The following is a 19,389-nucleotide window of genomic DNA, read 5'->3' as shown; positions in this document are numbered from 1 at the left end:
GACCTCCCGCATTGTACCCCACCCTCACCCGTACGACCAACCGAACTGGCTCATCCAGATTCTCCATCATGGATACTCGATGAGAGCATCCGTTTACCTGCATCGTCAGCGGGACCGACCAGATGTGGAAAGTCCGTGTTTGTGAAACGGTTGGTTGATCACGTTCAAACTCTCATTTATCCACCCCTGCAACGCGTCGTCTGGTGTTGCAGGGAATGGCAGCGGTTGTACACCACGTTACCCAACGTTCAGTTTGAAGGTGGGCCCAGCCCGTCAGCATTCGACCCGGGGGAGAGAACGTTAGTCGGAACATGTTCAATAAAACCAAAGATCATCGCACCATCAGTCTGAACGCACACTATTGGTGTTGTTTAGAAACCCGCGAGAGGCGTCTCAAATTATCATGATATCAAGATGGCTCCGGGGCGGACGCAGTACGTGCGAGAGGAGTTTGAGGATTCCACCGCCAAACCTCACAAGTATCTGCGGGTGAATTTCAAGCAAACCACACTCGACCACCTGCGACTTGACACCCACATCTTCCCCGGGGAGATTCAGCACGCCTACCTGCCCAAGTCAAAAAACTTCGTATGCACGATCTGCCGAATCAGTTGTTTCCACGTCAGCCGCCAGTGATGTTACGCCGGCTCAAGCGTTACAGCCCCTTGCTGTTCCTGATGGCCCGAACACCCCCCCATCCCCCCCCCCCCCCCCCCCCCCCCGCCATTCGACGCGCCGTGCTGCGCGGCAACAATCCAGGTTTACTTCGGTGTTTGTGTGAATGTGCAAAGAATGTGTTAAATCGAAACGTTCCACTATCACAGGCTCAGAAGGGGAATTTACAGCGGCACAAGACAGATCTTCCCACCCTGGTCAAGAAAAGTGTTCCTGCATAAGAAAAGACCGATTGTTCAAGGCTGTGGTCTCCGTGCCCAGTAATGTTAAAGCCCTCAACGATGGCATAGATCCTCCACGACACGACTCTCTCGGGCAATGAGAAAATACAGGAGTATCACCACAGCCTTCAACGGTACCGTGCTTTTCAAGATCAATACCAAGCCGCGCAGAAGCCATGTCCAACGACGAACCAGCCCATCGGAAAACCTGTCGGTCGTTTAAGCGAGGGGGAGATTTTAGAGAGCTTTGCATTCGCTTTACGGCGAAGGGTTGCTCTGCTTTGGGGCGACGCCGAGCAATCACACGATCACTGGCGCGATTGGGTGTGGGAAAAGGTGGACACACCAGCCGAGACGAAACAGCCCCGAACACATCACGGTCTCTGCCCACCCGTTCTCGCCCTCCTCCACCTCCCGCCAAAACCACTACCACCACCACGCTACGCCGACCCAAGGGACGATAACAGTGGGGACCCGGACTGGGTCCGTCTCCAGCCATCATACCCTTGCTAAAGTGGAGTCAGCATTAAAAACCGGCGCCAGAGGGAAAGAGTGTCAGTCTGCCCGGAGGAGATCACCTCACCAACATGTTTTACGTCACGCTGCCCAGTAACAGCTCGCTCGACTACTTCCCCAGCAATACCATGACGCATTTCACCACCCAACTGTCACACCCCATTCATTGACTGGTGACTGGGAATGTGGGTTGGTAGAAATACAGTACCTCCGTACCTGGTTCAATGTGCGGCAAGGCGAAGTGTGGTATGTCTTAGACTCCAAAGAGGACTCGCACCAAGTTAGGGTATTACCCTTCACCCAAAGACCTCGCCAAAGCCCTGACCGGCTTGTTGCCGAACACACACATCCCTTTACTCAAGGCTCATGCCGGTGATTTAACGTTCAATTTCGATGATGTGCAGCGAAATGCACTCTGCGGTTTCAGAAACAACTGGGGCATTGTTTCAAACCGCGCCTGAAGCAGGCAACACATCTCCAAGACCTTTCAACACGTGGAATACATCCACGTGCGGCCCAAGCATTTCTCGACGGTGGAAGTTGATATTAAGGACGATACGTGCCAATCCGTCGCATTTGAACCCGGTAAAGTAGTGCTGACACTTCACTGTCGATAGCGGCGCGCATTACCTTTGCAATGAGCGTCGTAGACAACCCCGCCATGTACCGATCACATATCGACTATTACACCAAGCAAGCTGGCGGAGGTGGGTAACCCATGTTTCGGGGTGCCGTTGTACAGCATGGTCACTGCTTGCTCGACAGTTTCATCAAAATGGCGCAGCCCTTGTTAAAGCCTGCTGCGCGAGAGTTGGAAAAAACTCTATGCCCAGCGTAGGATGCGAAGGAGGGGGAACAGGTGTGTCTATAAAACGGAAGGTCCGACGCACCGCTATCACTAGTCACCTGCACGCAGGACCAAGAAGACGCACCGCTCCCACTCGTCCTCACCTGACCATTGGGCCCAGAAGACGCACGCACCCACGCCTAATGTTGTCCGTCGGTCAGCAGTGACTTTGATTTGTAGACCTTACCCCCTGCCGACACCAGCGTTCGAGAAGGTCGCTAGGACGCCTACAGTCCCATCGCCAGCCTCAGCGACGTAGGGCCCGTGGAATTTCTCATCACCAATGCGGACGGTGACACTTACTTCGACTTGGCCAACACCATGTTGTACGTGAAGGCGAAAATCATCGACTAGGCGGGAGAGGTTGTGACGGTCGGCAAGAGCGTAGGTCCGACTAACCTGTGGGTGCATTCGCTGTGGCAAAAGATCGACGTCTCCCTGAACGACAAACTCATCAACGCTTTCATCAGCATGTACCCGTACAGTACCTACTTGGACACGTTGTCTTACAGCGGAGAGACCACCGCAGGGAGGTTTGACGAGCCGGATGAGACAAACGCGGGATTTTACGGACGGCTGAAGCTCACGTCGCTTGCATGTCGACGGACGTCAAATTCCTGCCAAGCCCGACACCCGGCTTTGAAACCGGGAATTTCGTCAGAACGTACATGAACCTCTTTATAAACACGGGGAAAGTGTTTTACGACGACGGGAACTCCATTCTATGCACCACGTTCGCCAAAGGCAACACGCTGTTTTGTTTCGACTTGACCCTCAACCTCCACGACGATCACCAATTAAACCTGGTCAAGAAAAGTGATTTGCGCCTGGGGATGCGGTCTGCCAGGCCACGGCCAGAAGCCATTAACGTGCTGTGCTATGGCTAATTTCACAATATCACAGAAACAGAAAAAAAGCCAAGCCAGGTAAGGTGGCAACGTTTCGCCGCACTTACCAGTGGGCTAATGGGATAGTTTGTGCACCAAAAAAGAACACGTTAGTCAAGAAATCTACGATCCATTTCGTGTTGGGACGTTGTTGCTGCGCCCAAGTGGATCTTTGCTGGGGAGATGAGTGAGGAGTTCACGCTGGTCAGCCCGACTCGCCACGTGATACGGAGCGTCGAGTACCGGGAATTATTGGTGCTGGGGTAAAAGTAACGCATCTGGCCCGTCTCCTTGTGGCGAAGGATATATCCAAAGCTGTAGTGGACGGTGAATGCAGTGGGCTGGTCATCATAAATCGCGTTATGATAGGCGGGGATGGCTCCGAGATCGCTGAGCCGGTAGTTGTAGACGTCCTGCACCGGGTTGCTGCGATAGAAATGCTGGCGGAAGGAACGCCAATGCTGACGATACACTTCCCGTAGATCACTCTCACTGTGTCGACGGGTTGGGTCGAGTTGGAAGTGGCTCTCACTGGCACTGCTAGGCAGGAGATAGTCTAGGGGGGTTGAGTTGGGTTAGTTTGGAAGTGGCTCGTTGGGGATCTTCCACTTTCTTCTTGTTCGACTCACCCGTCTATAAAAACAGTATAGTATAGTATAGTATAGTATAGTATAGTATAGTATAGTATAGTACAGTACAGTACAGTACAGTACAGTACAGTAGAGGATAACTATAGTATCATATAACTATAGTATAACTATATCAGAGTATAGTATAGTATAGTATAGTATAGTATAGTATAGTAGAGTATAGTATAGTATAGTATAGTATAGTATAAGTAATAGTATAGTATATTATAGTAGCGTAGAGTATAACTATAGTAGAGGATAACTATAGTAGAGGATAACTATAGTATAGTTTAGTATAAGAAATAGTAATAGTATAGTATTATACTATAACTAGAATAGAGTATAATATAACTATAGTGGAGTATAGTATAGAACAGTATAACTATAGTAGAGGATAATATAACTATAGTAGAGGATAATATAACTATAGTAGAATCAAATTCAGTATAAACACGCGGGCTTAGGTTAACCATACAGCCCCAAATATAAGCGTCAAGTCCGACATTCCTATACCATCCGTAGTCCGTAAAAGGCGTTCCAAGTCGATAATCGCAAGATCCATTTCCACAACAACGTTTAACACTGACTCCCAAAGACAAAGGTATGTAAGAAATTATACAAATAAGAAATAAAGCCGGTAACACACAAGAGAGAAGCGGTCATCAGTTTTCAATGATGCCGGGCAGACAATGAATAATCCAGGCATCAATTCCATATCAAAGTTCAAATTCGTAGTCCGTGAATGAGTTCCATGTCAAATAACAGCTAAACAAGTATCTCAGTCGCGCTTTAACTGCAACTGTTGTTATGTATGACTATTTAACGTTTTCATGTACTGTTAGTCTGCGGACCTTTGTGTTATATGTTATAATTTTCGTTTATTTACTGGTTTTAGGGCCACTTTCCTGGCGGATATCGTGGCCCATCAAATCAGTGTTTTATTTATTTATTCTTTTTAACACATGAATATTTTGATTACATAACAGCAGTGCGTTTGTATACTATTTACATATGTACATGAGTCAATTAGTGGGATTAACCTCTTTGTGGTAGCATGTTACAGCTTATTCTATAGGTTCAAATGCTGCCATGGTCATTTAACAGAAGGGGGATAAATAGTAAGCTATTTACAGGGATTAACGTTATCTTTACATTAGAAATACATAGATCTGCATTAAAAGATTACAATGAGTTGCCTATACAGAAATTTACACAGAGAGAAAACAACAGTAGTGCCTTTATTTATTGGTTAACAGTTTTGTTCTCATGTCCCATGGGTCTTCTTATTGTTTTCCCTGTCTTCTTCTTTAATTGATTTCCTTCTCTATTTCCAAGTTTTATTTTCTGCCTCCCATGGCGGCGCAGACAGCACGTTTCATATGTTATAAGCATAACAGGCCCTGTTATATATGTACAGCGCGGACCTGGCCGAAAGCACCTTGTTCAATGCTCTGTTTATTTAACTGGCTGTTCATTGGCTGTTAATTCTGTGTCTAAGAATAGTTGAATCCACCTGGAGCGTATATAAGCCGTGTTTTCTGTGCAGAGGGGAGGTATTTTTGCTGCATCCACTGGGAGCCAGGAGAGTGTGCGACGCTCTCGTATCGAGTCCATTATTTTGATATGAGCTGGTGATGCCAGTTTCATTTGGGAGGACAGATTTTTATGCCGGCACCGTTTGCGTACCACAGTAGTACTGATGTCTGGTTTATGTGAATTTCTGCGGAAGTCACGTTTATTGGTGTTCGGATCTTTATTATGATTATACAGTGTGGACTGTGTAATTTGTTTAACACGCTGACCTCACCTGACCGACAAGGTCGTCAAGGACTCTAAACTGAAGTTTTCAGTTTTGCAAAGGACGTTCGTTCTGCCACAAGGTGACATTACTCTACGTCTCTGAACGGCTCGTTTGTGAGCTTCTGCGGGAGCTGTGACTGATCTGAAGTGGATTATACCTCCATGCCTGTATTTACCCTGTGTTGTGCTCTGCGGGTGTGACGTCATTCAAAGGCTTGACTGTTCCAGTTCTGTGTAACCTGTGTACTGTGTTCGTGTTCGCTAACCTGGCGAAGTACCTGTCTAGGACAATTTGTGACTTGTGTGGATTGTGTGTTTATCCCATGGTCTTTACGTTGGATTTCCTGGAATACGTTCCTTGGGATGCAAAGGTGAACTGGAAACTTGTAAAGACCGGTAATACTGATGTGTATGTTGTTGTTGTTGTTGAACTGTCTGTAAAACTGTGCGTCTCATTTTATATATAAAGCATTGTTTACATTGTAATATTGAGTCACTGAGTCTGTTTTCTGTTGCCGTTTTCAATACCGTAACACTGTTCATAAAGGCATCATGCTGATGTAATTAGCATGGCTACCTTTACGGCCCCTAGCCCCAGGTTAAGCGGTATTAGATACAGTTTGAAAATGACGAGCGTTACAGACCCTAACCGATCAGATTGTGATTCAAAAGTTATGGACGATTGAGTCTTCCCCGTTAATATGTAAAGATCTCATGCTACAAGAGGCGCCATCTATGATGTTACACATGACATACAAGATAGACGGTTACACTGGGCAACCAGCGCCATCTATGTTGTTAATACCATGTACGTGATAGATATGTACATAGGGATAACAGCGCCGTCTATGTGGTTGATCACAATGCAGATCGCCAGAGATTCTGAACGGTCTGTCCATACCTGCCAACGAGAGTGTTATGCTCAATGTAAAATTTGAGAACCTTAGAATGAAGGCGTTTGATGGAGTATCCTTGACAAATTAGTTTTTGAACTAGCAACTTGTGACGCAGATTAAAGTCATCACAATTAACGCAAGATCTGACAAATGCTACAAGGCGAGATACACCATATGCAGGACCCTTTGGTATACTGCTATCTAAATAAGGATAATTTACAATATCAAAATTGAAATTATCCCTTATGTCGTAAAGGCGGCGTGAAAGGAGACCTTGTCTGTCTTTGTACAAATATAGATCCAAATAAGATGTACCATCAGGACTATCTGTTGCCTCCTTTAAATCCAGTGAAGGCGGATAGATTTCTTTCACAGCTTCAGCAATATGGGGATTATTTAACGCCAATAGATCATCAATATACCGTTTGGTAAATGAAAAGGATCGAGCTTTAAAGATATTACTTTTAAGTAATTTCTGCATATAGTTGTATTCATATGAAAACGGGTATAGGTCTGCCAAAAGAGGCGCACAATTCGTACCCACTGGAATACCTATGCACTGTTGGTAAATGGTATCTCCGAATTTCACATAGATGTTATTAATAAGAAATTCAAGTAATTCAATAAATAATGTAACATCCCATGAGTGGTAACCTTTATAAAGAGTAGAACTAAAGAAATCCTTATTGCTTCTGACGTTAATGTAACGGTGACCTGTTTTAGTAAATACCGAGACAATTAACGACGATATTCTTTCAATAAGATCTTTGTGAGGAATCGTAGTATAGAGAGTAGAGAAATCTCATGTGGATACGTCTTTGTACGGTATATGCATATGAGCATCGAGTTCTTCTGTAAGACGTTTGGAGTTGTTAAGAACCCACATGCAGTTGACACCTGAATTTTTTGTTATGGCACAACAATACCTATTCCAAAATGACTTTACTTCTTGTAACGCTCTCGTAAGTAGGGTTGACATGAGTTTGGTGATACAGCTTCTTGAACCTGCAATAAATCGAGCCTTGTATGGGGATTTATGCATTTTAGGAATCCAGTAAAGTTGTGCTATTTCTGTGTGACGGGTAGGTATATTTATGCGCCTTTCCTTAAGAAAGGTTTTGTGTTTGTTAAATAGTTCCTCCAGAGTACATGTAGTAGCAGAATACGTGGATGTCGTTGTAGATGCACATAGCTCTGTTCCCCGTCTATAGCTGTGTCAACAAGCGACCAAGAGTCTGAAATACTCTCTCTCACAAATGGTATTGCTGATTCTAATGTGCGAAATACGGCATCGTATGATAAATATGTCAGTTTTCGTCGACGGCCTTCTGGTCTAACGTTATGTTGTATCAAAAAATCACATGAGTTCTGCAACAACACCAAGGAAATCTTCGCGCTTTCGGATATTAAAAGTGTCGCAACACGAACCGACCACATTCCGTTTAAACATGTGGGTTTAGATTAGCCACACAGCGCCATCTGTGATGTCCAATAATTATTGTTTTATTCAATTTTCCATAAAAAGGCACCACATCCAGAGAATATGGCCACAGAAACGTGTTAGGCAACATATATGTAAAAAATAAGCTTATAATTTGCAAGCATAAGGTTATGTAACACTCCCTGTGCCTTTTTGAAAGCAGTTCCCCAGTGATTTCCTGTGGTGGCAAATAATAAAGCACGCATGTTGTGGGTTCAATCAGTACAGCATTTGTTACTTCAATAATCAGGCTTAATCCGACTAGGCTACTACCAGTAGTAAAATACCACACCATGTTCAACCAAAGAGACCCTACGCTGTCAGTATGAAACGATCCGCTTCTGCAGGAGGAGGAGGAGGAGGATGAGGAGAGAGGAAGTTTATATGCCGAACGCGCGTGACGTCAAGCACCTTACTAATCGCCTCGCATGCGCAGCGCGGATGTCAACGAAATGCAGGCGCCAAGACCGCGTGCACACCCATAAGTCCGTTTTGGCGCGAAGGAGCTGAAGAAGCTGCGCTCATTGGTCCGTCACATGCCTCACTCTGAGCGCGGACTCAACAACACACCTGCATCGCCCATTGACGCGCGTGACATGTAGTTGCTCATTGGTCCGTCACGCATTATCAGGCGCCAAGACCGCGTGGTCACCCATGGGTCCGTTTGGGCGCGAAATGGAGCTTAAGGAGCTGCTCTCGCGCGTGACGTCACGTCACTTGGTCAGCTTTGGAGCCGTGCTCAATGGTCCGTTGGCGCTCCTTGGCGTGTTTCGTGTGACGTCACGCGCATGCGCTGACGTCACGTGCATGCGCCTCGCTCATGAGAGAGCGGGCTCAACGATATTCAAATACTTCCACAAAACGACATTGATGCTCCATTCTATATTACTAACATTGTATTAAAAGCTATGTGGAGGCCGATCACTGTGAATTATACAGGCAGAGATAACAGTTAAGACCAGGAAACAACACAGTGTAATGCATACACAGCGCTGTAGAAAAGTGTATACCGTGCATAAAATACACCGATGGAAACATAAACTGTGGAACGCAACAGAGGAAGCCCGTGCTCTGAGAACAAAGAGCTACATGAACAGTGACAACTAAAATATTGAATGAGTACACACCTCCATTCCATCAAATACACGATGTGTAACATTATCTTTGACGATAATACGAAGCATAAAGTCAGGATAAACCATTCTGAAAGCAAGATGAGATCAGCTATCAGAAAAGAAAAGTCTCTTTCCATATACCGGTACATGATTACACGGTGTTACATGAATTGGTGTAAATGGCTGATGAAGCTAAACCATGACAACATTATATATTCAAGAATATTCTCCATTCTAGAGATCTAGAGCTACATGTACATGCATGCATATTACAAGAAAGTCCAATTATAATAAATGATACATGAAGAGTAGATTACAGAAGGTATCGTGTAGGATACTTACTTATTAGGACTCAAGAAAATAATGCCTGGAATATAGAGATCTATACACGAACATTGACACGACTGCAAATGAAATCTAAGAATGAACTCAATAACCTGCAAAGGACACACACACACGCACGCACACACATGCACACACACACAAACACAGTGTTCCATAATAGAGAATTCCACAAGCGTTGCTGAAGGTAGTACGCAAGAAATTGTAACATATTTGACGGCGGCCAAGATTATGGGTGGCAGAATCGGGAGAACCCACCACCCTTCTGCAAGCAGCAGGTAGCCTACCATACGAACATTACAACTTAACCCACAGCCGAACCAGCAAGAGTTGGATTCGATCACGCGGCCTAAAGGTCAAGCGTCCCACAGTTACAGAGAGTCAGCTCTCATTTAACTGTCTGAGCCAGCCTGTATTCTTCGATCGCCAGCTTTCGTGGTTTCCTCCATATATAAATTTGACTTCATTCTAGTAAAAAGTGGAGACTATTTTTAGAAAAGGTGGAAAGCAGTCAAATATATGATTATTTGTCCCAACAGGCATTACTATTCAGTTCGGCCTACTATAATTTCCTTAAACATCATTATGTTCCGTCAAAATAAATGAACTTCAGGTTTAGGTGACCCTCACTTTTCATGTGTATATATTATTTATTAGTGTATATACATTTCCCTACCTCAATTTAGAATAATTATGCACAATCTTCATTGCTTTAAAATGTAAAGTTATTGTGCATATAGCCCGGTTTTATCTATTATTATGTTACAATATAGGCCGAAATTAATATGGCTCATTTATGCCCGTCTTCTGAACATATATCCACGGCTGCAGATAATTATGGCCTCTGACTCTGTTATTGTATCATGTAGCAGGCGCTGTCTCTAGCGTCATCAGGAGCAGATTCCACAAAATATATCTAGAATTGCTAAACTTTTACACACTCTTACAACGTTTAATTGTTCTGGAAGAGTATAAGGCAGAGATTTGGTTCAGTTTCAAAAGGAACCAGGAATCTGTCGATTCCGTCCTTCTGATTCTATATCTCGTTAAAACTGGCTACTTCACACTGGTGTCATGGAACACAGAAATTGAAATTGTACTAATTTACATAGGAACATAATTCAACCTAATTCTGAGTGAAATTGACTCCCTACTACACATAATATTATAGGAAAGGGTTAAAAATGTAAACAAGGCAGACAACAATACACGATTCTTTCTTATTAATGGCATTTATTATAGTATAGTGAAGATCAATAAAAACAAATAGAAATACATTTAACACAATACTGTAGTTATCACATTCAAAGACAGGAACTAATTAATGTATAGAGGTAATTTATTTTCTTATTTACACTTAGTTATTCAAATAACAAAGGCACTATTTCTAAATGCTCCTCTTTGTCCGCTACCAACAAACACAAAAAAGCAAACAACAAAATGATTAGGAACATTATTAATGAGCATCCCTCCTCATACCGATATGATTTTTCCAATCATTAAACAAGTCATTTTAAACCTTCATCTTCTGAAGTCCTAAAGTAGCTCCAACGTAATACCTTAACAAAATTACAGGAATGGCACATTGGAACATATCACCACAAACACAAAAGCATATGGCAAAGAAAAACAACAACCACAGAACGAAAAAAAAAATTAAGATCTATGCCTAAATAATTCTGTGTACTGGTTATTGTTAAGAATAATTAAAAAAAACTTATAGGTATGATACATATACACACATTTACAGGAAACCATATTCTATATCAAATATCAGTTTAAGATATGATTTCTAAGCCTAAACACAAAGTCTCTCCAACTGGTAGGCAGGTAGTATTTTTTAGTTTCACAATTAGTTTTATAGCAACCCAGTTACTATAAAATACCATTTTATATGATCTACAATTCACTAACAAGTATGTTTAGACACATAACCTCTGTTCGGCAGAGATAAATGTATATTAGTCAAAAATTGTGAGACATATATGGTTTTGAAAGAGGATTATGCACATGTCATGAAACAAAATGTAAAATTCATGATGCTTCTAAACTTATATTTACAGAGGCTATATCAGAGATTTTTTGGAAAAAAATCCTATTTTTGCTAATCAAATCAAGTCTTTCCAATAGCTCAAACCATTGCTTTAGTAAATATCAGCTCATACATGTGCTATATATAATCAAAGTGATTCTGTAGCTTAAAAAAGTAAAAATGTGACCTGTTGTATAAATTTTAGGAATTTTATTAACATTTCTGAATAGTAGGAGGTGAGGAGAGGCTGATATTTTAGTTAGCTGGGCCTTTCTTAAATAACATCAAAAATTTTACTAGAGTTGCTCTGATCAATTTCTCACCATGCATCTCTGGTATAGCCTCTTTAAGCACTAAAATTACTTTCTGATCATGTTCCAGGTAAACAGGGCACTGGAGGCAGGCTCTGAGCAAAGATGTCAGGATTTAAAAGGAGATGTTCATGTGTGATACTCAGCAAAAGAGGCATCTGAACTATGACGATAAAATCCACACGAACAGTTCCACTTTTGCACCAAATGACTTCAAATATCACATTTATTCAAAGAAAATACGGAAATTAGGATTTGTTATTAACATCATAAAAGCAATACCCTAGTACAGATTTTGGTCAACCTGCCAAGTACAAGTTGAATTTCCCCCTTTTAGCTGCTGACTTTCATCTGGGCCATTCATCTGTCCATTGACTAACGCCTCTTTGTACCACCAAACCCTGAGGAAAAAAAACATTTCGACAATATATACAACTACATATATATATATCATCCTTCGTAAACCTCACAAGTTACACCTGAAACATATATCTCTACTGGATTATGAGTACACTGTATTTTTATACTGTTACAACAAAAAATTTTATCCTCTTGGTGTTGGGACAGCAGCAGTGCCTATATTTAGATGGTGTCAGACTACAGGAACTAACAATATATTAATATTTCATAAACTATATGTAAACAGAATACCTGACAATATTTTATGCTTACCTGAGGCTGTGCGAGTTCCTGAACTGAAGCCCCCACTGGATCCTCCAAAGGAGGTTGATCTGTGAGAGGCACCCCAGCCAGAGGACCCACCCCAGCCAGAGGACCCACCCCAGCCAGAAGACCAGCCAGATGAAGGGGTTCCCCACCATGAATTATTGGGCTGATATCCTGGTTGGTACGTGTTGTATGTGCGACTCCCTCTGCTCCCAAATAGGTAGCCCAGCAGACCTCCTGTGGCAGCCCCAGTCCAGAAGCCTCCACTGTTGGTGTTACTTCTAGAGCTTGAGCTGTAGGTGCCAGATCCACTGTATTTGTCTGGAATCACAGACGTTTTTGTTAAGGAACATTTACATGTACACAATATTTTGTCCATCACTGTACCTTACATGAACTCATTTGAGAGAGAAAGACAAGAAATGTGAAATGTGTCCGAAGTGTATTCACAATTAGGCAGGATATCTTTTTTTCTCTAAATCATAAAAAAAGAGAAGACCGTATTTTGGCCCTTGGGTCAGTAAACTGATGGCAGAGGTGCATCTGTAATTCTACCACATCTGCCAAATACATACCACACAGAGAACAGAGACGTCGCCTGCATATATGGGACAATGGTTATGGTTTTTCCAACCACATGGAGGATAGGTTGGTACCACATACAGTTTAATGGTATGAAAACAAACTATATGATGTCATTAACATGAACCCGTGCAATCTATATGTAGGTCAAAGTGCTTAACTTGAAGGCGGATTACTTACACTCGCTAACAGATCTATGTACACTTAGCAACTATGAAGTATACACAACGAAAAGCAACTGCAAAATTCTACGTACACATTATAATTTATTTACTTTATTTTTCCATCGAAATTTTGATGATCATGTCCAGTCCAAACCATCCAGTCTTTATCATAGTATATGGCAAAAAAAGTTTTTTCCAGCGCCCACAAAAAAAACCTACTTCTTTTTCCGATGTTTGTATGGCACACTGAGCGTGCGAATATCTGGTGGCAGGGGCAAGTAAGTGTTGGGCATATTTATTTCTTTGACAGCCACTTTGCAGAAAAACTAAAGCCAACTTGGATGAAATTTAATGAGGTAACAATTTGTTCGAGTCTAGGTGCTAGTTTCACTTTCAACAGTGTTTTTCTTTCTTTTTTGTTCCTTTTTCTTTTTTCTTTCACTCTTTGCAACTTAGCAATAATAATCAGATTTCTGTTTAATGAAATCACTTACCACTTCCTGGCATGTAATCTGATCTGAAACCTGGAGGAGGGGGACGACTACCCCAATCTTGAGTTCTGTGAGTCTCATCAGTGGAGTTATCTGCCCTTGGGGATGCGACACACGTCCTGTAGATACCATACACAATGAGAGCTACGATTGCCAGGGCAACTAGATCACCAAAAACAGATGATGCTTTCTTTCCATACTGTGAGGATGAACTGTAAATAAGAAAAAAAAAACATTTTACAATAAGTTAACTACTACAGAGACTGATTGATTAGTTGTTTTGACAAACCTACATCAACTAAGAGTCAAGAAACTCAACATCATGTAACTAAGGAACACACCTTACATTAAATTATAAATATTTCCATGGGGCTGAACATAACACTGCAGCTGCTCAGTTAAAGAAAGAAATAGTGCTGAATTTGTAGTTTCACCATACTTGTAACATGAAACATTCTACAACAGATAAACTGGATAGGAACTCAATGAATTATCCCCTTTGTGTCCCAAAAATTCAGAACACACTCCCCAATCTATGCAGATAAAAATGTACTCATATGCCATAAATCTTAACCCCTTAGACCCCCTTAAAGGTGGAGAAAACATAAAAATGACATAAAGTTCAGATGAAAGAGTGCGAAAAATTATTCCTAAATGTGGTCTTCAATATTTTTTCTGATATTTACTTAAGGAGAAAGGCACTTGAAAATAATTTTTGTATGGTGGGTATTTGGGACCATCGTTTGGTACTTATAGTCTTTCTTTAATATATGTAATAAATGAGGACCTAACACAGGTTTAATACATATTTTTGCTCTAGAATTTGTTCTTTTCGGCTACCAAATGTATTAAACCTCAATTTGAATCATATTAATATTTTTATCACGTTCATAAATATTACCATAATTTAGGTGAAATGCATATGTTTCGATATGAACAACAAATTTACATTCAAATAAATTTATCAGACAAGCATCACATCATTATTTAGAACATTATTATGCCACAACGATAAATACAAGAAGTTGGTCCCAAATACCCACCATACAAAAATATTTTCAAATACTCTTTTCTCTTGAAAACAAAAAATTCCCCAAAAATATTAAAGATCATATTTGCAGGTAAGTTTTGCCGCTCTTTAGTCTGATTTTGGCATCATTTGTATATTTTCTTTTCCTTTAACTAGGCACCAAAACCAGTTCAAAGACCAAAATAATTTATTCTCATATACCCTGTATATCCTACTATTTTTCTATTACTTCAAAATAATAATTTTAAAATCCTTCTATTACTTCAAAATAATGATTTTAAAGGGAATGAATCCTACCTCTACGTAGTCTAATCTAAACAGGTCTGGATGTTTAACTTACTAGCTCCCATGATGATCACTGTATCCACTGGAATGATGGTACCCAGTATTCTGTTTCTTCTGATATCCCTCTTCCGTAAGCTCCAGAGTATACTCCAACTGCAATAAATATCAGTGGTAATATATCACAAATATATGCAACCAAATGTTTTCAATCATATTTCTGCATATTTCAGATGCAAGGTTTACCATTCTGAAATTATTGAATTTATTTTTAAAGGAGAATATGACACCTGACACAGGTGCATTTTCATGCATTAAAAAGTTTTCAAAAGACTATAGATTAATCACCCCCATAAAGATAAAATTAAATCATGATTTGTTTTTGTTTTAGTTAAGATGAACGGAGTTACATCCCTTTGCTTAGTAATAGGATACTGGTATCAATCCAGAGATCTGCATGAAGGCTGCAGAAAAATGCTACATACCCCACAGGAGCCTTTTAGAATGTAAGGGTCATCTGGGTAGTCATAACCTTCACATGTCACACCAACCTGGCCAAACCTATAGGCATTGTCCATGTCAGCCTTGCATTCCCACTGCAAATTAAAAATCCAAACAAGGCTAAAAAACATTTCGTATGTACCTGAACAACACATAAAACTTTTTTTACAAAATACCTCAATTTGTTTGTGTTCAGTGCATCAGTGTATCAGTGTTCAATGCAACATGATTCTTTTGGTCGTTTCCCCCTAGACCTGACTGTATCCGGTTGGTCTGTAATGGTATTTAGAGTCACTAAAACAGTTGCCATACTAGAACAGAGCACATCGGATCTCCCACTCATTCACACTAAATACTTGAACGCATGAAAGAAAGAAGGGTTTTGTAAAGAAAACAGGTGTATCGATGCAAACCCCACAGAAGAATGTCTTTACTTTACACAAATGTTATATTTGTCTCAATATTCTTTTAATCCTGAATTAATTAAATAAAAAATTCTAAATTTGATGTTATTTATTTTCAAGGTGTGCCAGTACACTTATAATCGGTGAAAAGTACTTCGCTTATTGGCTGTGAATCATTTACGTCTAGTATTAATGATGAATCTGTTAAAACTGACTGATAAAAACACCATCACTGAACTTTGATGTTGACATTGATCTCCCAATGTCCTTTCTGTTGATTTAAGCCTTATTTCAAAGAGACTAGCTGGGTTTTAATCATTTTTGTTTTTTGCTCCCCAAAGTGCTCCATCTGCTATAAATTCACTAAAGACTAACCTGAACATCATATCCATCAAATCCTCTGTTATAGCACTGAACAACAGATGGGTTGAAAAGGGATTTAGCTGACCCACCAACACAACTTAACTGAAAAATATAAACAAACAACATTTGTCTAATTGGTGTTTGATACCTTACACAATAATAGTTCACTTATACAATACCTGCTCCTCTCATAACAGTTTTATTGGTGAAGACCAATAGGCCTGCTTTGAATTATCTCCCTTGTTCCACCAGAGCAACCACGAGTGTGACGTAACGTGGGACCTCACCTGTTAAAGCCTGCAGAATTTTAAAATGACCTCTCAATGGATTAAAAACCTGCATACTGTTTATCCTGGGCTTTCGAAATAAAACTTAAAATCTGTCATAGACCAGCTCATCCATGTGCCAAACCTATAGCTTATGCTGATTTAATTCCAAAACTTACATCAGCTATTTTCCGAGGTCCCGCCAGCCTCCAGTTTACTCCTAAAAAACCCACCTTTTAAACCATAGGGTGAACTCAACGGAGGTAATTCGGTGTGGCCCTATTACTGGAAAACTCTCCTGTGTGCAACACACACTAATTTAAGAAATAAATATGGGTGGAAGGCAATTTAGTAATAGCCAGCACACAAAATACACAAGGGAGCACCTGTCCTTACCTCTTGGCTAAGCCACTACCTATATATAGGCCTGTAATAAATAAAACATGTTCAGCACTAGGTCATTCAAGGTAATTAACACCTGTACAGATCAAAAGGTTAATGAGCTTCACCTGAGGAACTGGTGATGATCTTCTCCCATTGGTCATGTGACCTTGCTTCAGAGTCAAGACTTGAACATCTTTCAAGAGAATACGGTCACTGCCAAATCCTGCAAATAATTGCATAATAGAAAATAAAGATCCAAAAATAATATTCACTTACAAAACAGACATGGGTAGAACTGTCACTTCCTGTATTAAACAACCTATTAAACTGGAATGAGTGAGTGCTTGGGGTTTGACGTCGTACTCAACAATTTTTCAGTCATATGACGACGAAGGAATCATTAGGGTGCATGTACGTGTAATGTGCCTCCTTGTTGCAGGACAGATTTCCACCGCTCTTTTATTTAGTGCTGCTTCACTGAGACGACTTACCGAAGGCAAGTAAGCCGCCCCGCCCAAGCCATTATACTGATACGGGTCAACCAGTCGTTGCACTATCCCCTTCATGCTGAACGCCAAGCGAGGAAGTTACAACTTCCAATTTTAAAGTCTTAGGTGCGACTCGATCAAGGATTGATCCTGGATCTACCGGTCCCGAAGCGGACGCTCTACCAACTTTGCTATCCGGGCCAGTATATTAAACTGGAACAATGCTGATGATGCCTACATGTATAAATTGGTGCATAGCATTACAAATAAATATATAATCTTCTGATTACAGATAAACATATTACTGCTTGTACCCATGCTTTTACATTAATATATTCCATTCACAATATGTATTATACTGGCTTCCACAATGCATATGATACAATATTGTTACTGATTAAGCAGTCTAGTTCATGTTACAAGGTATGTTATCGGTAATTTATTTTATCTATCTATTACAAAAACGATTTTAGACAAGTACAATTTGTGTAACTTTATCAAATAAAATGTATGTAAATATAATTAAGCCCAATGAATCTTATTTTAATTCATTTTCGAAATAATTATAAGTACATAATTATAATTTATCATATGAAAACACTGACGACAGTTCAGTAATTATGTGACATTTTCGCCTATTTGTGTCAAGACACAATTGAAAGAAACGTAAATTTTGACTTGAAAGTTACCGTTAATAACTATAGAATCAATTCCACCTCCATGTTACAACGAACTAAGAATTAGGTTTCTACGCATATTGCTCTCTGTTGGTCTTGTTTTTATTAAGTCAGAAAAACGGTTTATAAAAAACTCAAACTCATATCACACTATACCTTAAGTATACCGACAGTAGGCCTACTCCATGACTACCCTGACTAGGCCTACTGTGATACCCGGTATGAAACAAAAAGCAAAAAACAAAACCAGAGTATATCATTGAATGATGTAGGTTAAATATTCCCCACCTTCAGCTGAATGTACACCAATCACTGAGATCAGCAAAAGGAGCAGGTTAATAACGTTTGAGTACATGGCGATCTTCATCTGGCGTCCAATAAGTCTTCGTAAAATGGCCTGTTCTCGTACTTTCGATTTCGTCTTTCAGTTGTTGTTGTAGTTGTTGCAAATTTCGATGCGTTCAAGCCTCCAAGCTTTAGCTAGTCGAATAAAAATTCGTTTCTTTGTAAGAAAAATATAAATGAGGCGAAGTCAACGCGTCACTAACATTTCTGCGTTCACAAAAGCTGAATAATGCATGGGTTAACCGTTCAGCGCAGTTATAAACAACATATTTCTGACGAAATGTCAACCGGAAGTGGCATCGATCTTGGTCGACACTGGCAGGGCTACGTGTCGGCTTTGGACTGGTGCCTGCTGTGAACGATTGTTTTCAAAGTAATATGATATTTATTTGAATAATATATCATGGTTAATCGGCGACGTTTAAACTTATGCTAAGGGTATCCTGATGTGGCATAGTTGTGCATAACGAGGCCTATCTGTGGTGTTTGCCTAACTGGCATATTTGATTACAAGTATCTTTTACAATGGAGATATAGGCTCTCCATAGAGGTATATATAGATATATATTTTTTTATTTTCAGTTTTATTTTTTATTTGATTGATGTTTTACGCCGTACTCAAGAATATTTCACTGATACGACGACGGCCAGCATTATGGTGGGAAGAAACCGGGCAGAGGCCGGGGGAGACCCACGACCGTCCGCAGGTTGCTGCGGACTTTCCACTTACGGCCGGAGAGGAAGCCAGCATAAACATATAGATATAGGCTATCCCTATATACCTCCGTGTTTTTGCACAGCACGGCAACTAACCCATCAAAATAATCCCTAGAACACATGTAGCAACTGATAAAAGACTACGTACAGGCTAATTAAGTTATGTGGCATTATCTCGTAAGAGACATCAATAGAATTTGCAAGAACATGCAGAACTTTATAAATTTTAAACTTACAAGTGACGCAGACGTCTATCAGTATATATATATATCTGTATA

The 19,389-nt window shown here is 40.7% G+C and overlaps 1 protein-coding gene across 1 annotated transcript; it reads right to left on the bottom strand.

The window, feature by feature from the left end:
• Positions 1 to 10,616: 10,616 nt before the first annotated feature.
• On the bottom strand, positions 10,617 to 18,693 carry LOC135481701 (store-operated calcium entry-associated regulatory factor-like). The gene is made up of 8 exons (XM_064761368.1): positions 18,338 to 18,693; positions 17,010 to 17,107; positions 16,247 to 16,336; positions 15,452 to 15,562; positions 15,025 to 15,122; positions 13,658 to 13,866; positions 12,424 to 12,738; positions 10,617 to 12,152 (listed from the first exon to the last, which is right to left on the bottom strand). The coding sequence occupies exons 1-8, from the start codon at positions 18,414 to 18,416 to the stop codon at positions 12,127 to 12,129; spliced, it is 1,026 nt and encodes a 341-aa protein (XP_064617438.1). The 5' UTR covers positions 18,417 to 18,693; the 3' UTR covers positions 10,617 to 12,126.
• Positions 18,694 to 19,389: the final 696 nt, after the last annotated feature.

This window comes from Liolophura sinensis, unplaced genomic scaffold (genome assembly GCF_032854445.1).
Source record: "Liolophura sinensis isolate JHLJ2023 unplaced genomic scaffold, CUHK_Ljap_v2 scaffold_577, whole genome shotgun sequence".
Lineage (NCBI taxonomy): Eukaryota > Metazoa > Mollusca > Polyplacophora > Chitonida > Chitonidae > Liolophura > Liolophura sinensis.
This window is presented reverse-complemented; position numbering and strand designations above follow the sequence as displayed.

What these genes read in the sequence shown, in the direction of transcription:
- LOC135481701 (XM_064761368.1), bottom strand. Translation starts at nt 18,416, where the DNA reads ATGAAGATCGCCATGTACTCAAACGTTATTAACCTGCTCCTTTTGCTG. An exon ending in TGGTGTACATTCAGCTGAAG is followed by an intron (nt 17,108 to 18,337) that starts GTGGGGAATATT and finishes AATTATTTGCAG; the next exon opens with GATTTGGCAGTGACCGTATT. An exon ending in AGTGATCATCATGGGAGCTA is followed by an intron (nt 13,867 to 15,024) that starts GTAAGTTAAACA and finishes TCTTATTTACAG; the next exon opens with TTCATCCTCACAGTATGGAA.